This window comes from Sminthopsis crassicaudata, chromosome 5 (assembly GCF_048593235.1).
Source record: "Sminthopsis crassicaudata isolate SCR6 chromosome 5, ASM4859323v1, whole genome shotgun sequence".
Taxonomy (NCBI): domain Eukaryota; kingdom Metazoa; phylum Chordata; class Mammalia; order Dasyuromorphia; family Dasyuridae; genus Sminthopsis; species Sminthopsis crassicaudata.
Window position 1 is genome coordinate 141119565 of NC_133621.1, and position 21318 is coordinate 141140882.

The 21318-nt window shown below is 33.7% G+C and overlaps 1 protein-coding gene across 1 annotated transcript in view; it reads right to left on the reverse strand.

Moving 5' to 3' along the window:
• The window catches only part of DLD (dihydrolipoamide dehydrogenase), a 34690-nt gene that overhangs the window by 8484 nt on the left and 4888 nt on the right, over positions 1-21318 (reverse strand). Inside the window, exons 3-8 of the mRNA XM_074268337.1 lie at positions 11061-11139; positions 10389-10457; positions 7758-7824; positions 5371-5471; positions 4325-4468; positions 3854-3955 (exon numbers count right to left, since the gene is read on the reverse strand). Of these exons, the coding sequence (XP_074124438.1) occupies positions 3854-3955; positions 4325-4468; positions 5371-5471; positions 7758-7824; positions 10389-10457; positions 11061-11139 (562 nt within the window). The remainder of the gene's footprint in view (positions 1-3853; positions 3956-4324; positions 4469-5370; positions 5472-7757; positions 7825-10388; positions 10458-11060; positions 11140-21318) is intronic.

Genomic DNA, 21318 nt, shown 5'->3' on the forward strand with positions numbered 1-21318 from the left:
AAATATTTAGAAGTAATTATTATCCTAACAATTCAAAAGTAAACTGTAAGATTAAAAAGTTTTATTTTTCAACTAAGTTAAAGAAAAATATTTGCTTGAGAGTGCCAATAAAGGAAAGTTTTAGAACTCTTAAGTTTTAGAAAGTGATCTAAGATCTTACTAGATGGAACAGTTATATGACAATCTCCACACAGATTTCATTACAATCTTAAAAAAAAAAAAAAAAAGAAAAGGCTAGTGGTAGAGACTTCAGTTCTTTGTAGTCTTAAAAAAAGGCAAAAGACTTTACCCTCTTCCATAGCGAAAACACCCAAATCAGTTTATATAAATCACCAGATATTGCTATCTTGATGACCAGTATTTTCCTTTACTTCAAACTTAACATAATCTTATTGCAAATAAGATATGGTTCATATGATACTTAGAGAACCCCAAAGACTCTGCTAAAAAGCTACTAGAAATAATTCAAAATTTCAGCAAAGTGGCAGGATACAAAATAAATCCACATAAATCCTCGGCATTTTTATATATCACTAACAAAATGCAACAGCAAGAGATACAAAGAGAAATTCCATTCCAAACAAATGTTGAGAGTATAAAATATTTGGGAATCCATCTACCAAAGAAAAGTCAGGAATTATATGAGAAAAATTACAAAACACTTGCCACAAAAATAAAATCAGATTTAAATAATTGGAAAGACATTCAGTGCTCTTGGATAGGCCGAGCGAATATAATAAAGATGACAATACTCCCCAAACTAATCTATTTATTTAGTGCTATACCAATCAGACTCCCAAGAAACTATTTTAATGACCTAGAAAAAATAACAACAAAATTCATATGGAAGAATAAAAGGTCAAGAATTGCAAGGGAACTAATGAAAAAAAACTCAGAGGAAGGTGGTCTAAGTGTACCTGATCTAAAGCTATATTATATAGCAGCAGTCACCAAAACCATTTGGTATTGGCTAAGAAATAGACCGGTAGATCAGTGGAACAGATTAGATACAAAGGACAAAAAAGGGTACATCTATAGCAATCTAATCTTTGACAAACCCAAAGATTCCAACATTAGGGATAAAAATTCATTATTCGGAAAAAACTGTTGGGAAAACTGGAAATTAGTATGGCAGAAATTAGATATGGATCCACACTTAACACCATATACCAAGATAAGATCAAAATGGGTCCATGATTTAGGCATAAAGAGGGAGATAATAAATAGATTAGAGGAACAGAGGATAATCTACCTCTCAGACTTGTGGAGGAGGAAGGAATTTATGACCAGAGGAGAACTAGAGATCATTATTGATCACAAAATAGAAGATTTTGATTACATCAAACTAAAAAGTTTCTGTACAAATAATACTAATGCAAACAAGATTAGAAGGGAAGTAACAAATTGGGAAAATATTTTTAAAAACAAAGGTTCTGACAAAGGTCTCATTTCCAAAATATATAGAGAACTGACCCTAATTTATAAGAAACCGAACCATTCTCCAATTGATAAATGGTCAAAGGATATGAACAGACAATTCTCAGAGGAAGAAATTGAAACTATATCCACTCACATGAAAGAGTGTTCCAAATCACTACTGATCAGAGAAATGCAAATTAAGACCACTCTGAGATACCACTACACACCTGTCAGATTGGCTAAGATGACAGGAACAAATAATGACAAATGTTGGAGGGGATGTGGGGAAATTGGGACACTAATACATTGCTGGTGGAGTTGTGAAAGAATCCAGCCATTCTGGAGAGCAATCTGGAATTATGCCCAAAAAGTTATCAAACTGTGCATACCCTTTGACCCAGCAGCGCTACTACTGGGATTATATCCCAAAGAAATACTAAAGAGCGGAAAGAGACATATATGTGCCAAAATGTTTGTGGCAGCTCTTTTTGTTGTAGCTAGAAACTGGAAGATGAATGGATGTCCATCAGTTGGAGAATGGTTGGGTAAATTGTGGTATATGAAAGTTATGGAATATTATTGCTCGGTAAGAAATGACCAGCAGGAGGAATACAGAGAGGCTTGGAGAGACTTAAATCAACTGATGCTGAGTGAAATGAGCAGAACCAGAAGATCACTGTATACTTCAACAACAATACTGTATGAGGATGTATTCTGATGGAAGTGGAAATCTTCAACATAAAGAAGATCCAACTCACTTCCAGTTGATCAATGATGGACAGAGGTAGATACACCCAGAGAAGAAACACTGGGAGGGGAATGTAAATTGTTAGCACTACAATCTGTCTGCCCAGGTTGCATGTACCTTCGGATTCTAATGTTTATTGTGCAACAAGAAAATGATATTCGCACACATGTATTGTACTTAGACTATATTGTAACACATGTAAAATGTATGGTATTGCCTGTCGTCGGGGGGAGAAATAGAGGGAGGGGGGGTAATTTGGAAAAATGAATACAAGGGATAATATTATAAAATATATATATATATATATATATATATATATAATAAAAAAAAAAAAAAAAGATATGGTTCATATGAATGTCAAATTATTAAATTCCAATTGCTAAGAATGCTGAGGTAGGGGCAGCTAGGTGGTGCAGTGGATAGAGCACCAGCCTTGAATTCAGGAGGACCCGAGTTCAAATCTGGTCTCAGACACTTAATACTTCCTAGCTGTGTGACCCTGGGCAAGTCACTTAACCTAGCCTCAAAAAAAAAAAAAAAAAAGAATGCTGAGGTATATACACTCACATTCACATATACATAAAACTTTAACATTCATATAAAATTTACATAAGAAAAATAAGACTATGAATGACAAACTCATTTTATAAAATTGGCCTGGCATCAAGCAAAGACTTCAATGATCTTATTATTACTTTTTTGAAGTTTCATTCCACTAAAGAAAGTCATCAGAAAAATTCCCATCATGCTCTGTTTTATGAGTCTATTACTCAGAAGGCAATTGAGTCAGACTTAGTTCTCACCACAAGAATTGGTTGGGGATGTGAAAGTGACCAGAAACTTAAGATAAAGTGACTATTATCATATGAGAATTCAAAAGAGACGAGTATAACGTTAAGTTTAGACAAATATGTATTGATGTTATAATTAAGAAAATATGTATTTTACATAAACATTCACTTGCTAAAAGAAATGGATATTTCTTCCCAAATCAAAGTATATTTTTCTATAATACAATTATGTGCATGTGTGTGTGTATACACACATACACATAAGGATTCATATTTCTAGTCATAAATAACACTGTACTAATTACATACATCAAGCCCTAGAGCCCTATAAAACTACAGTACCTGTACTGACATCTAAAAGGACTCTATCCATACCTTAACTATGCATACCTGAATGAAAAATAAAATGCAAGAAAAAAATCATTAATGCCCATTTACCACATGCAGGGCTGTGGAAGTGGGTGCAATTGAAGAATGCTTAGTTAGTATTCAGGCCCATAAGAGGAAAAAACTTAAGTTTCTTTTCAAAGATCTCAGTCATGAAAGATCAAATTTTTAACAGTGACCAAATATTCTTCCCAAGACATGATACAATCTTCAGAAATATACAATCTATGAAAACACAAAATCACAGGTGACCTAAATGTAAATTAAAAGGTATGGCTGAGTATAAATAGGATGTAGGATAGTGATAATAAATGTCTTGCATCTGTTACCATATACATACATAAATATATTATTAAAATTTATGTATATGAGTTGGGAGAAAAAAGAAAGGTCATCCACTTTAATTCCCAAATCATGTGAAGACTCTTCTTTACAATGCAATACAGATATGATATGCATCTCATGGGTACATGTATGCATGCACACATATACTATACACCCCACTTACCAATTCCACACCTATTACTCCTGCACCAATGACAACCATCTTTTCTGGAACTTTTTTTAAGCATAAAGCACCTGTAGATGATACAATTGTTTCTTCATCAATCTATAAAACCAAGCAAAAAAAGATACTGAATTAAAAATAACCCATGAAAAATTAAGTTGGGGTCTGTTCATTATAGACATCACTTAATGCCATCACTAAAATGTCTTTTTTTTTCTGAATCTTTCTTCTGAAACTAATCCTATGTCTAATTTTATTGAAATGTTATTAGTAAAAGTTCATTTGGAAATCTGTATCAGTTAGTATCAGCTATTATGTTTAGAAACAAAATGATTAAGTTTAATCTAAAGGCAAAACTAAGATTTTGAATACTCTTTAGTAATGAACCAAACTCACTCAATAAAATCAAAGAGAGAACAATATTTGTAAAAGTTTCTAGTAAAAGTGATCAGTAATAGTTATAAATTATACCGTGATTCCAGGGAAGGGAGTAACTTCTGAACCTGTGGCTATGAGAATGTTCTTTGTATTGATAACCTGAGAGCTGCCATCAGCTTTTGCTGCTATAATCTGATTTTTGCTCGTTATCTTTGCATATCCATCCACCCGGGTGACCTTTGAAAAAAGATAACATTTATATAAAAGTAAACAACCTTATCTCGAATGTATGTATTTACCAGTAGAAAAAAACAATGAAATTACTTAATAGCAGTTGATATTTACACACACTTCTTTCAAGATTTGTAAAGTACTTTACAAAGTCATCTCATTTTATTCTCATAACAAATCTAGGATATAGATGATTTATGATCCCCAGTTTACAGATGAAGACACAATAACTTGGAGAAGGCAAATGACTTATCCAGCTAGGAAATATCCAAGATGGTATCCAGATGCTGGTATTCCTGAGATCAAATCCAGCAGTCTATTTACATGACACTACTTTTATCTAAAGTATGAAATTCTAACACAGTGGTTTTTCGTTAAAATAGATTGACTATAATTGATAAAAGATTTGAGGCATCAACTTGAATCTAGATTAAATATTCCTTTAAAATAGAAAATTATGTTCTCATATATCCTAGGTTCCAAATATGTATTCCTCTTTATTCCTAATTCAGATCCTAGGCCTTCTCATCTCTAGTCCTGAACCACCTATTCCTTGATTTGACATCTAATCATCTTTCAAGATCCAGCTCAAATGATACTTCTTCTATAAAGTCTTCTCCAAATCACTTCAACTGAAGTGATTCCCCACCCCCTTTATAACACATTTATCATAACCAAGACTATGAATCCCACTTGATTATAAAGACTTTAAGAACAGATCTATCTGTCCTCATGACTAACACACAGTGGAATACATATATTGGTCATTTAAAAATTTTTGAATGTATGAATTAAAAAACTCTTAATGTATTATTTGAAGCCATGTCTTTTTATGAAAAGCTAAATGACTATTATCAAAAATATTTCTAGGAAATAAAAAAGCAAAGAAACTTGCATATAAAACAAACCTTATTTTGCTTAAATAAGTGAGCAATTCCACCAGTTAAGGCCTTTACTGCATTATTCTTGTGCTCCATCATCTTCTCTAAATTCAAACGGATTTCTCCAACTGTAATTTGTTAAATGGATATTTAGATCAGGTGTCTTTAGTCATATTTAAAGATAAATATTAAAATACTAATTCCTTTTCCTAAAACCATGTTTGTATTTATAAGACTTTTAGAATAAGTCAGACTACAGGATAACATTTTTTTCAGCTATACCCTATATTACAATTATCCAGGGAATACAATTTATCAAGAAGATAGCCTACAATCTCCTAATTTCTCTACTCACTTGATTGATAATGAACAATTGAAATCTTAAAAAAAAAAAAAAAAAAATCAGCTCACTTTAGTAAAAAATATTTATAAAAAGGCAAAACTGAAAAACTTCAAAATATAGTAGAGATTTATCTAAGTATGATCAACTATGTTTTTTTTTAAATTTTATTTATAAATTTTTTTTGACAGTATATATGCATAAGTAATTTTTTTTTAAATAGCATTATCCCTTGTATTCATTTTTCCAAATTATCCCCTCCCTCCCTCTACTCTCTCCCCTAGATGACAGGCAATCCCATACATTTTACATGTGTTACAATATAACCTAGATACAATATATGTGTGTAAATCCCATTTTCTTGCTGCACATTAAATATTAGATTCCGAAGGTGTAAGTAACCTGGGTAGATAGACAGTAGTGCTAACAATTTAAATTCACTTCCCAGTGTTCCTTCTCTGGGTGTAGTCGTTTCTGTCCATCAGATCAATTATGTTTTAATCACCAGTCATTTACATGAGACTCGGGGACCAATGTATGAAAAGATATAAAAATAAGAACTGCTTAAATCTAGAAGAAAATTTGCCTGTGTGGTACATAACAAGAAAGAGCACTGGATTTAGAATCTGGAATTCCTTGTTTGAATACTGGCTCTCTCAATTACAAGCTGTAGGACTCAGACATTTTCTACTGTGTTAAAAATCACTTAACTTTGATGTTTTTCAGTCATATCTGACTCTCTGTGTCTCCATTTGGGGTTTTTCTTGGCAAAGATACTAGAGTGGTTTGCCATCTCTTTCTCCAGCTCACCTTACATATGAGGAAACTGAGGCAAACAGGGTGAAGTGACTTGCCCAGGGTCACACAGCTAGTGGTGGAAATCACATTTGTCCTGATTCCGGGTCCAATATTCAATGCCCTGTGCCACCTAGCTGCCCAATCACTTTAATCTATTGGGTCTCAAACTCTCATCTGTAAAATAAGAGTTGGATTCAGACCTTTCCAGCTCTACAATCTCTATGATACTGATACTAATTTAATCTTTTATAAAATGGAGATAATACTTATACTATATGACTCACAGGGTTAACTCTGTAAACCTTCAGTAGCATACAAATCTTAAGTCATATTTATTATTTTTCTACTTGGGATTCAAAACTTAACCTGAAGGCTCCTGACTCCAAGCTAAATGTTCTTTCTGCTCTGGTATGTTTATGTCTAATCATATCTTAGGTGAAATTTGTCTCAATCCTAGTAGGATCACCATGGCTTGCCTAGATTGAAGCTTCTTCTTTTGGAAGGCTACTGTGACCAACAGAAGAAGAAAGTACTGGGCTATTTGGTTTTTCTCTGACATACCTCTCCTATATAAGTCTTATCAGCAATACTAGCTAGAGAAAAAAGTGGTGAAGAGAAAACTCAGTGAAAATGCCATTCTTCTATACAGCAAAATTACCCACTACTCCTCTTCATAGTTCACCTTGTCTTGTTTATATTTTACCTTGTAGCCTCAAGGTCTCACCTGCTCTGGCTATTGCTCCAGGAGAAGCAGCACAACTTATACCAGAGATCTCTAGATAGCTCTCAAAACCAAATCTGGTACACTCTAAGCCCTTTGTCTCCTTACAAAACCATCTCTCTAACATTTATCAGTGCTTCCTCCCCATGATTCATGGTGGTTTTTATTAATGTCCCTTCTAATTCTCTAGAGATTAAGACTTTAGGAAAAGAAAATTAGTTTCTTCTCTCAAAAACAAAAACAAAACAAAACAAAAAGTTCCTAACTTCCTCCATCTTCCCTTTCCTAATTTAACGTCCCTCTCACAAAGATCCCTATATCATAAAGAGTCTCTCACCATTTGCCCAGCGCTATGGCACCAATGCAGAAGAGACAATGACAAAGACTAGAAGAATGACAATCCTGAAGTTTGAAGGCCATTGTTTTTTCCAAGCTAAAATGTTTTTCCATTATTTTTTTAATGCTAACTTTCCCTATTAAAGAAAGATCTTTTTTTTAAAGTTTGTCAAACTATGTGTAGTAACAATACTTTTAAACTATAAATTGTATACTTACTTTCAATTCCTCTAGAGGCAAAATCTTTATGAGCCATGTGATAAAAATGTGAGTTATTCAATAATGCCTGAAAAGAAAAAGAAAAGAAAAAAAAAACCTCAAAAAACATGAGAATAAAAAGCATTTATAGATGTCTTTATCCATAACTCTGCCTAATACTGTGTCGATTAAGAGCTGCCTGAATAGACTTATTACTTGGTCTTGGAAAAGAGATAAGGTATCAAAATGATGAAGACTCAGAAAGGGAAGTTGGATTTAATTAATCAACTCAAATTCACTTAGTACATTTATTCTAGATACCTTAGAGAATACAAAGTAAGGGACAGCTAAATGGCAAAACCCTGAAGTCAGAAGGACTTGAGTTCAAGTCTGGCCTTAGACACTTAACACTTCCTAGCTGTATGACCCTGTGCAAGTCACTTAACCCCAATTGCTTCAGCAAACAAAAAGAGAGAGAGAGAGAGAGAGAGAGAGAGAGAGAGAGAGAGAGAGAGAGAGAGAGAGAGAAAATACAAAGTAAATAAACACTATCCCTCTCTTCAAGACGCTTACCCAAAACTAAATGTTGGACGAGATATGGGAAGACAAGGCTGATAGGTCTGTGCTAATAATTAATTCATTGTGAAAAAGTTTGGAACTACAATGCAGAAAGTCATTTAAATTTTTATATTCAATGCTTTTGAGATTTCATTATTGGAACTGCAATATCAAAAAAGCTAAAAGAAAGATAAGTCCAATATATAAATATATATCTATATCTAGATAGATAGATATAAATATTGTTAGCTATATTTTAATATGTACTTAATAAAGTATGGACCCAACTGGAAAATAGTAAAGAAACTGGCATTTCAATACAACATAATAATACTGCATATTAAGGAATGAGAAGTACAAATTCAGAGGTACTCAGGAAGAGTTGTATGAAGTGATTAAAAAGTAAAAAAAAAAAAAAAAAAAAACAGAGCCAAAAGAATAGGCACAGTGATTACAATGTAAATCAATTCAATGCTATATTGGTAAGGATCTACTTATTTTTAAAAATTAGACTTTTCATTTTCACAGCAATTTTTTTCAAATAGTGTTTCTCAAACCCTAGAATACTGTTTTTATTTGCTTGTGTGTTAGTTATCTATGTACTCCACTGATTCCTTTTCAGTTTTTACCTAGTATCAAATGGTTTAAATAATTGATCCTCTGTAATATAGTTTATGAAATGATAATGCTAAGTCCTTACCTCTTCCTTATTTTTTTCATATATATCTTTATATCTCTAATTTTTATGAAGTAACAAAAATCATAAATTGCCTCAATGAACATTCTGATATTGATCCCATAGGATAGTGATCTCTTTTGTTCACTCCTCAATTAGTAAAAAAAAAAAAAAAAAAAAAAAATTAAAGCCAATATGTAATTTTATTTATGTTATATGTATGTAGTACTAATGTTTATGTGCATAAGGATATACAAGAACAATTTTGAAGGATGAGATAAAGATTAAAGAAATTTTAAATTTTTTGCTTTCTTAATAAAAAGAGCTTTATCATTACTATTTTTAGAAAGATCAATAAAACTGAATATAATTTTTTCCTAAATCTTGGTTTAACACTTTGTGCTACACTGATTCATAGGCCTTTCTCTCCCCCCATAAATGGTCTTAATGGCTTTCACAATTGAAAAAACATCTCACAACTAATCAGAAATCCAAGTAGAAGTACATCACTAGTATATACTAAATCATTTTTTTCCTATTCCACCTAATAATTATGCAAAAGTTTTCTTTGCTGAAATTAAACTAATTACTATTCCCATCCTTCTTGCTATTAACTGTTTTTAATGCAACAATCCTACATTTTTAAACAAACGAGCTCAATTCCCAATGACACTCTTTGATAGATTTGAGAAAACTGCTATTTTGAAGCTTTAACTAATCAGTGGGGATCAAAGTGCATAGTATAATATTCCAGAGCAGACTACTGGTGAATTTGGTAGGTGGAATATAAAAGTGGATTCAAAGAGGATAACTGACATTTCAAAAGTAGATTACTATCTACTTTCTAATCATGAAAGTTATTAATAGAGGCAAATTTTAGAAGAAAAACAACATGAACTACTTACTATAATTTGATGCCTAAAACTCAGCCATAGACACCAATATTTATCATTCTTCTTGGTAACAACTTACCATCAGTATTTACAACTTACTTAAGGCAACCTATTCTTCCCAAAGTTGAGAGCTGTTACCCCAAACTAAAGACAGTGCCAATTTCCCTTTTCTCCAAGAAAATCTCTCTCACCACCTCAAAGTTGGGTGCATCCAAGCTTCACTAAACACCAAGATAAGAGAACATCCTAACCACTATTCCGACTACTCTGATTCAACCTGTTCCTTTAGTATGTGGCATTACTTAATTTATAGCTTAGGCTGTGTCTTCTAAAAACAGAGCTTTAAAAGCACAATCATCATGTTGAAATTTAATTTTGATACACTTTGGGGAACTAAAAAATTGCAAACTAGCTTAAAAAAATTTCCATGCAAGAATTTTTTTTTTAAACTAATCTAGTAATTCTGTCTTAGTATACAATTCCAGAGACTGAGAAATTATCATATTATACAAAATTTGCACTCACCTTAGAAGGAATACAGCCAACATTCAAACAAGTTCCACCAAGTGTTTCATTTTTTTCAATACATACTGTCTACAATAAAAGAAAACAAATCATTCATAATTGCATTTGCATTATGTAATTTTCACTACTAAAATAGTAGTGCAACTGCATAAACTATTTTAGAAAAATCAGATTTTCATTCTGTATGTCACATAGTAAAATATAACCCTTATTTTAAATATGTAAATTTCTTTAACAAAGAATTAAAGGACAAAAAAGAGCCATGAATGAACAAAGTTTAAAAAACCTTAATCTAGTCTACACATAAATTTCAAGTTTTATTATCACCTACCAATACCAGTTATAAGTCAACATGAAAAATGTTCTATCAATTCTATGAAAATTTTTTTATTAACTTGGAAACAGCAGAACAGAAAATGCCTTGACTCTATCATTTCCTTAGTATATATATATATATGATCTTAAAAAAAAAAAAAAAAAAAAAAAGGTACACTTTACTTAATAGTTTTGAGATTACTAACCCCCTCAAAAAACTTTATTTTCAGGAGCATCACCTCAAAACCTCCAATTTACTTCATGAAAATGAAGAGGTTATTTATCACATTATGATCTTCAAAATTTTTAAATTATTAATAAAATTGAACTGACACTTGACATGAATCTGAGTCTTACCTTAAAACCCAATTGAGCAGCTTTAATAGCAGCAACATATCCTCCAGGACCAGCACCTATGACGGTCACATCAGCATAACTACAATAAAACCAAGTAAGTATAAAAATTGAGAATTGTGTTTTCTTTCATTCAATACCATGAGTAGACATTTACCTAATTTCTTTTTAACCAGACAAGTACTTTTTTGGTAAGAAGTTCTTACTGAGAAGCTTCTTCTAACAATGCAGTTATTGTCTGCTCATCAACTTCTAGCCTAAGGTTTGCCAGGGGCACTGAAAAAATTACTAACTCTGGGTCACATAATCTGTAGGTAGGTTGCAGAGGCAGGATCTTCTGTTTATCTAGGGTTACTGTTTAATAGCTAGTGTTTGTAATGCTATTAAAACTCGAAAAAACTCAAACTGCTTTAAGAAAAATTTTAAATTCACTAATACAACTATTCTAATTCTCTGACAGGTGATAATTTGTGTCTGGCATAAAAACTATAATGGGTCAAAATACTCAACAAGAATATTCTATAACAATTTATTAAGGACCTATTTGCCTAAGACACTTACTAGCTGTGTGGCCCTAAATGAGTCACTTAATTAGTTTGATTAGTTTTCTTACCTGTAAAATAAACTGGAGAAGGAAATGGCAAATTCCTCCAATATTTTTGCCAAGAAAAATTCAAATAGGGTCACCAAGAGTCTAACATGACTGAACAACAAATATGCCAAGCATAGCATTCTACATTAGGAGGAATTTGTTATGTGAAGTTCTATAAAGATCACAAATTAGAAACTGCTTATTTTGGTTATCAATTAATCAAGAAACATTTATTAAGCACCTACAATAGTCTTCCCCTATTTGCAGTTTCATTTTTTTCTAGGTTTCAGTTCTAGGAGGTCAACTGCAAATTCCAGGAGTTTAAGGGAAGCAGGGAAGGGGTCACATGTCTGTGGAGGGAAGAGATCAGCACATGATTTAAGAACACATGGGGGCCAAAACCAGACATTCAGAACTCAAGCATCATAGATGGAAAAGAGATACACAGAACTTAACAAGTGAAAAGAGTAAAGCAAAAGTGTCCTCTCTCAGCCTAAGGGGTCTCAAGCCAAACCTCTCCCCGCCAGAATGTATCTGTTCTTCAGCCTTCATTATAGAAGGGTTTAGGCTCATTTTTTAAAATTTTTTTTTTTAAAGGTGGGGTGGATTGGGAGGCAATAGAGCACCAAGTTAAGGACCATAAGCAGAGATATAGTATTACTATAAAGTTAACACAAGTGTTAAAAGTTATTTAAAGTTCTTAGATGAGATTATATGAGGCATCCGCTGGGGGATGGAGGGTGGAGTTTAGAACATATCCTCAGAGGGGCAGCTAGGTGGTGAAGTGGATACAGCACCAGCTCTGAAGTCAGAAAGGCCCCGAGTTTAAATCTGTTCTCAGACACTTAACACTTCCTAGCTGTGTGACCCTGGGCAAGTCACTTAACCCCAATTGCCTCAGCAAAAAAAAGAACACATCCTCAGCGCAGTTGAATGGTACAATAGACAGAACACCACCCTGGAGTTAGAAAGACCTGAGGTCAAATCCAGCCTCAGATACTTAGCATTACTAGCTGTATGACCCTGGACAAGTCTGCCTCACCCCCCCCCCAAAAAAAACAAAACGTATTTCCATAGATAAGAGGGAATTACTATATTATGTACCAGATACTGAGGATATAAATATTATTTTTTTTTAAATCAAACAATCCTTATTCAAAGAGCAAAAATCACTGCTAATAAGTTTCCATTCTCTTCTTCCCAAAAATACAACCTCTTAACTTGGATATTTCTCAGTACTCTACCTTATAATCTCCTTATAAATCCTTTTAGGGAGGAAAAGTCTCATTCTCTTTACCCTAAGTAAGGCTCTAAAATAGAAACTCTTTAAGTCTTGTTTTGTTATAGATCCTTCCTTGACAACATGGGGAAAGCTATGAACCAAGTCTCAGAAGAATGTTTTTAAGTATATAAAATAAACCATTTATAATTAACCAAGATAAAAAACTGAAAAAATCATATTGAAGTAGCTATCAAAATACAAAAGATTAGAGAAATCCATGCCCTCCAGGTTAAGAATCTCATTCCCTGTACATATTGAATGCTGTCCGACTACGGTCTGATTACATGGATAATCATCTATTTAATTTACCAGAAACATAGCTCTTCACTGAAGTGAAAATAGTTCTATACACCAAAATCTATATAATAAATGAAAGCAAGAAATCTCTTCCATTATATGCAGCACTCTAAAAAACCAGAAATTACATCAATTACACATTTGTAAAGAGCTTCTGGAGATCAACTAGACCCATCTTACATATTGGAGATGAGAAAAATGAAGCCCTGATATGTTTAAATTACTAATCAAAAAGTGAGTTCCAGTCATAAAACCACTGGTGGTCTGATTCCAAGTTCAATGTTCTTTCTACTATACCAAACTGTCTCCCCTTCCATGAATATAAATAAAAACAATACATCCTGGAAGAATGAGGGAGAAAGTTAGAGGACCCTAGCCCTAAGATTTCATCCTTACAGAGAACTCCCAGAATTAACCACTGTGTCTACATTTAAGTTTTTGATCAATACAATAACCTGCAAGGTTGTTCAGTTAAGTATTTATTATTCTTACATTAAAAATGAGAAAACTGGTTTGAAAGGTTTTCCTATCAGTCTTCAATCTGAAATGGATATATATAGTTTCGTTTACAATCTAGTAACTGAAAGCTCTGAAAAATATATTACTATTGCAAAAAAAAAAAAAAAATTCCTACTGTACTTGAGTAGCAACAGACTCATAGGTTCATTAAATTCTAGTTAGAGGGGCGGAGCCAAGATGGCAGAGAAGATACACGAGATTTTGTGAGCTCCCTTCTTCCCTCAATACCAATTAGTTAAATCAGCCTCAAAAATAACGCTGGACTGATAGAAATCACAAGGACTGGAAGCACGACTTACCAGCTGAAGAGAATCTGGAGTTTCAACAGAAAAGGTAAGTTCCAAGGGGAGGAAAAAAAAAGGCCAGCACAGACGGTTGGGTGCTAGCACACTGCACCGATTGGGCTGGGAAGGGCTCTGGGATCAGAGAAGCCACTGAGATAGAAGAATCTGGCAGAGGCTGTTAGCTCTTCTCTGCTTATAAAACAGCAGTTCAGAAGAGAAATCAAGCCACTTTAAAATATAAAGCCAGATACTAGAACCACCCCAATCTGGAAGTGAGGTAACAGATCTCGGCACTGTGGGTGTGGCCGACTTCGGCTGTCAGGGACTTCACCTGGGAGTACTTAAGAGATTGAAAAGCAAGGACACGGCCCAAGGCAACACATAGTGCCTGGCTTGGCTGGAGGAAGTCCCAGGGAAGCGGAACCTTTGAAATAGAAACCGCGGTTTCTGGGCAGACACTTCCAGTTTGAGCGCAGGGGCTTTTCACGTTAGCTGGTGACATCCACGCCCCACGGGACACATTGGCTGGGCTTTGTGTCGCCTTTACTGTTCAGTCTTAAACCTCACGGAAGTTGCTAGGCCACACAGCGCCCTCAAAGCATAGCCCTGCTAATCACCTGTGAGGCACTTCCAGGGAGGGGGTGGGGAACTCTCTCCCAGAGCTCTCTCTTAGCTCAGGCGCAGGGGCCGCTGCATCCATCTGGTCTGGGAGGAAGCTGGTAAAGAAATAAATAAATAAACTTCTTACCCCCAAGGACAGACCTCAAAAGATGTTTAAAATATGAGTAAAAAGCCAAGAAGAACGATTGATTCTTTCTACACAGAGAAAGAGCGGGTATCCAACCCCGAGGAAGTTAACAGCAGAGAGTTAGCAGATAATAGCCTAAAGGGGAATGATACCTGCCTCCCATCACATAACTCTCTCCTAGAAGAGACTATTAAAAAATTAAGAGAGTTTGAAGAAAAATGGGGAAAGGAAAGAGAAGCTATGATAGAGAATAACAACGTTCTGAAATTTGAGTTGGAAAAAATAAAGAATTCACAGGAGATTCAGGGAAACAAAATTTGTGAATTAGAAAAGGTTAAAAAATCACAGGAAAGTAGGATTTCTGAATTGGAAAAGATAAAAAATTCTCAAGAAAATAGGATTTCTGAATTGGAAAAAATAATTCTCTAAAAAAAATTAAGGAAATGGAAAAAAATTCAATAGAGCAAAATAATTCATTTAAAAACTCAATTGGGCATATACAAAAAGAACTAAAAACTGTGAAGAAAATAACTCCTTAAAAATCAGGACGGAACAAATAGAAATTAATGATTCATTGAGAACCCAAGAATCAGTCAAACAAAACAAAAAAAATGAAAAGCTGGAGAATAACGTCAAATATTTACTGGGAAAATCTATAGAGCTGGAAAATAGATCTAGGAGAGATAATCTGAGGATCATTGGACTTCCCGAAAACTATGACCAAAAAAAGGAGCCTAGATTCTATTTTACAGGAAATCATCAAAGAGAACTGTCCAGAGATAATAGAAACAGAAGGGAAAATAGGCGTCAAAAGAATTCATCAAACTCCTTCTGAAAAAGACCCTAAAAAAAGAACACCACAGAATATTGTGGCTAAGCTGCAGAATTACCACACAAAGGAGAAAATCTTGCAAGCAGCTAGAAAAAAACAATTTAAATACCAAGGTGCCACAATAAGGGTCACTCAAGATCTGGCTGCCTCCACATTAAAAGATCGAAGGGCCTGGAACCTGATATTCCGAAAGGCAAAAGATCAAGGATTGCAACCAAGAATAAACTACCCAGCTAAACTTATAGCATTTTTTTCCATGGAAGAAGATGGTCATTCAATGAAATAGAGGAATTCCATATGTTTCTAAGAAAAAAACCAGACTTAAACAAAAAATTTGATCTACATCCACAAGACTGAAGAGAAACAGAAAAAGGTAAAAAAGAACTCTTGAGAACTGTATCTCTGTTGTGGATATATAGAAAGTCTGCATGGATAATTTGATTTTGCTGATATAAAAAAAAGGGGGGTGTAGTAAAGGGAAGGGGGTAGTATCAGAAAAAGGGGAAGGAGTGATAAAAAGAGGGAAACAACATCCCAGGAAGAGGCATAGAAAATATACCATATCTGAGGGAATTTAGAGAGGGGGAGAAACATTGTGTGAATCTTACTCTCATCAGAAGAGGCTCAAAGAGTAAATAATTGACATATTTGTTTTTCAGAGAATTCTCTCTCACCTCATTAAAAGGGGAATAAGGGAAGGGACTTGGAGGGAGGGGGGAGGGATACTAAAAAAAGGGAGGGCTGTATGTCACAAGTGGGGTCTATAAATTAAATATCAGGGAAGGGGTTCAGGGGAGTCAAGGGGAAAAAGCATAATCTGGGGATAATAGAAATATAGGAAAATATAGAATTAGTAATTTTAACTGTAAATGTGAATGGGATGAACGCTCCCATCAAACGGAGACGGATAGCAGACTGGATCAAAAATCAGAACCCTACAATATCTTGTTTACAGGAAACACACTTAAAGCAGGTAAAACAGGTAAAAGGTTGGAGCAGAATCTATTATGCTTCAGGTAAAGCCAAAAAAGCATCTCAGATCAAGCAAAAGCAGAAGTTGATCTAATTAAAAGAGATAAGGAAGGAAACCATATCCTGCTAAAAGGTAGCATAAATAATGAAGCCATATCAATACTAAACATATATGCACCAAGTGGTATAGCATCTAACTTTTAAAGGAAAAGTTAAGAGAATTGCAAGAAGAAATAGACAGTAAAACTATAATAGTGGGAGATCTCAACCTTGCACTCTCAGATTTAGACAAATCAAACCACAAAACAAATAAGAAAGAAATTAAAAAAGTAAATAGAACATTAGAAAAACTAAGTATGATAGACCTTTGGAGAAAACTGAATTGCGATAGAAAGGAATATACTTTCTTCTCAGCAGTTCATGGATCCTATACAAAAATTGACCATATATTAAGACATAAAGATCTCAAAATTAAATGTAGGAAGGCAGAAATAATAAATGCCCTCTTCTCAGATCACAATGCAATAAAAGCTACATTCAGTAAGAAGTTAGGGGTAAATAGACCAAAAAGTAATTGGAAACTGAATAATTTCATCTTAAAGAAGGACTGGGTGAAACAGCAAATTATAGAAACAATTAATAATTTCACCCAAGACAATAACAATGATGAGACATCATACCAAAATCTGTGGGATGCAGCTAAAGCGGTAATAAGGGGAAATTTTATATCTTTAGAGGCTTATTTGAACAAAATAGAGAAAGAGAAGATTAATGAATTGGGCCTGCAACTTAAAAAGCTAGAAAAAGACCAAATTAATAACCCCCAACCAAAAATTAAACTTGAAATACAAAAATTAAAAAGAGAAATCAATAATATTGAAAGTAAAAAAACGATTGAATTAATAAATAAAACCAAGAGTTGGTTTTATGAAAAAGCCAATAAAATAGATAAACCTTTGGTAAATCTGATCAGAAAAAGGAAAGAGGAAAATCAAATTGTTAGTCTTACAAATGAAAAGGGGGATCTTTCCACCAATGAAGAGGAAATTAGAGAAATAATAAGGAGTTACTTTGCCCAACTTTATGCCAATAAATTTGATAACTTAAGTGAAATGGATGACTTTCTCCAAAAATATAGGCTTCCTAGATTAGCAGAGGAGGAGACAAATTGCTTAAATAGTCCCATTTCAGAAAAAGAAATAGAACAAGCTATTAATCAACTCCCCAAGAAAAAATCCCCAGGACCAGATGGATTTACATGTGAATTCTACCAAACATTTAAAGAACAATTAGCCCCAATGTTATATAAACTATTTGAAAAAATAGAGGATGAAGGAGTCCTACCAAACTCCTTTTATGACACAGACATGGTAGATCGAAAACTGAAAAAGAAAATTATAGACCAATTTCCTTAATGAATATTGATGCTAAAATCTTAAATAAGATATTAGCAAAAAGACTTCAGAAAATCATCTCCAGGATAATACACTATGATCAAGTAAGATTTGTACCAGGAATGCAGGGCTGGTTTAATATTAGGAAAACTATTAGTATAATTGACCATATTAATAATCAACTTAATAAAAACCATATGATCATCTCAATAGATGCGGAAAAAGCATTTGACAAAATCCAACATCCATTCCTACTAAAAACGCTTGAGAGTAAAGGAATAAATGGACTATTCCTTAGAATAATCAGGAGAATTTATTTACGACCGTCAGTAAGCATAATATGCAACAAAAATAAACTGCAACCTTTCCCAGTAAGATCAGGAGTGAAACAAGGTTGCCCACTATCACCATTACTATTCAATATAGTACTAGAAATGCTAGCCTCGGCAAAAAGAGCTGAGAGAGAGATTCAAGGAATTAGAGTAGGAAATGAGGAAATCAAACTATCATTCTTTGCAGATGGCATGATGGTATACTTAGAGAACCCCAAAGACTCTGCTAAAAAGCTATTAGAAATAATTCAGAATTTTAGCAAAGTGGCAGGATACAAAATAAATCCACATAAATCCTCAGCATTCTTATATATCACCAACAAAATGCAACAGCAAGAGATACAAAGAGAAATTCCATTCCAAACAAATGTTGAGAGTATAAAATATTTGGGAATCCATCTACCAAAGAATAGTCAGGAATTATATGAGAAAAATTAGGAAACACTTGCCACAAAAATAAAGTCAGATTTAAATAATTGGAAAGACATTCAGTGCTCTTGGATAGGCTGAGCGAATATAATAAAGATAACAATACTCCCCAAACTAATCTATTTATTTAGTGCTATACCAATCAGACTCCCAAGAAATTATTTTAATGACCTAGAAAAAATAACAACAAAATTCATATGGAAGAATAAAAGGTTGAGAATTGCAAGGGAACTAATGAAAAAAAAGTCAGATGAAGGTGGTCTAAGTGTACCTGATCTAAAGCTATTTTATATAGCAGCAGTGACCAAAACCATTTGGTATTGGCTAAGAAATAGACCGGTAGATCAGTGGAACAGATTAGATACAAAGGACAAAAAAGGGTACATCTATAGCAATCTAGTCTTTGACAAACCCAAAGATACCAACATTAAGGGATAAAAATCCATTATTTGGAAAAAACTGTTGGGAAAACTGGAAATTAGTATGGCAGAAATTAGATATGGATCCACACTTAACACCATATGCCAGGATAAGATCAAAATGGGTCCATGACTTAGGCATAAAGAATGAGATAATAAATATATTAGAGGAAAGAGGAAGGAATTTATGACCAGAAGAGAACTAGAGATCATTATAGATCACAAGATAGAAGATTTTGATTACATCAAACTAAAAAGTTTCTGTACAAACAATACTAATGCAAACAAGATTAGAAGGGAAGTAACAAATTGGGAAAATATTTTTAAAGTTAAGATTCTGACAAAGGTCTCATTTCCAAAATATATAGAGAACTGACCCTAATTTATAAGAAATCAAATCATTCTCCAATTGATAAATGGTCAAAGGATATGAACAGACAATTCTCAGATGATGAAATTGAAACTATATCCACTCATATGAAAGAGTGTTCCAAATCACTACTGATCAGAGAAATGCAAATTAAGACAACTCTGAGATACCACTACACACCTGTCAGACTGGCTAAGATGATAGGAACAAATAATGATGAATGTTGGAGGGGATGTGGGAAAACTGGGACACTTATACATTGTTGGTGGAGTTGTGAAAGAATCCAACCATTCTGGAGAGCAATTTGGAACTATGCCCCAAAAGTTATCAAACTGTGCATACCCTTTGATCCAGCATTGCTACTATTGGGCTTATATCCCAAAGAAATACTAAAGAGCGGAAAGGGACCTGTATATGCCAAAATGTTTGTGGCAGCTCTTTTTGTAGTAGCTAGAAACTGGAAGATGAATGGATGTCCATCAATTGGAGAATGGTTGGGTAAATTATGGTATATGAAGGTTATGGAATATTATTGCTCTGTAAGAAATGACCAGCAGGAGGAATACAGAGAGGCTTGGAGAGACTTACATCAACTTATGCTCAGTGAAATGAATAGAACTAGAAGATCGCTGTACACTTCAATGTTGTATGAAGATGTATTCTGATGGAAGTGGATATCTTCAACATAAAGAAGATCCAACTCACTTCCAGTTGATCAATGATGGACAGAAATAACTACACCCAGAGAAGGAACACTGGGAAGTGAATGTAAATTGTTAGCACTACTGTCTATCTACCCAGGTCACTTATACCTTTGGAATCTAATACTTAATGTGCAACAAGAAAATGGTATTTACACACATATATTGTATCTAGGTTATATTGTAACATATGTAAAATGTATGGGATTGCCTGTCATCAAGGGGAGGGAGTAGAGGGAGGGAGGGGTAATTTGGAAAAATGAATACAAGGGATAATATTATAAAAAAAAAATTACTCATGCATATATACTGTGAAAAAAATTATAAATAATAAAAAATAAAAAATAAATAAAAAATTCTACTTAGAAGGAACAATTCAACCTCTCTCATTTTGTGGATAAGGAAATTGAGGCAGATGATTTACCCGAGGTCACATAAAACTAGAGAGAAATAGAGCTAGGAAAAGAACTCATAACCTCTCCTGATTCCAATGGGGGCGGGGGGGAAGGGAAGGTCTCCAAATTCTACATTACTGGTATACCAGGTTGCCATAGCTGTGTGATTTACTAGTTGATTTTGGATAAAATATTTGAACTTTTTGGGCTTTTTACAGCTGCTTATTCTTAAAAATAAAAAAAAAAAAATAACTCCCATTTTCATTGGGAAACACACGATATGCCATCGATACACCAAATATTGATATAATGAGAAAAATATTGTTCAAGGTACCAGACAATATAGAACAAACAAGGTAATGCACACTTGGATGCTTGAACTTAAGATATCATGAAGAAATTATTTCACCTGTGAAGTAGATAATTTTTTCACCAATAAAAATCATGAGTCTGCCACAAATTCTTTCATATAAAATTTTTAGATTGTACCATAAATGCTCCATAAAGGATCTATGCAACATTCAAAGGCCTTTTTCTTGTTCTTCCAGTAATCCAAGAGGACAGTATATCACCCCATTTTCTCATTCTCAATATATGACCATGTCTTGTATGCAAATCTTTTTGGTAACATGCTACAGCCTGATTCCACCTCTAGAGGTCTTTCCTGTCCTATGAGTTGTATGTAATTTTAATTA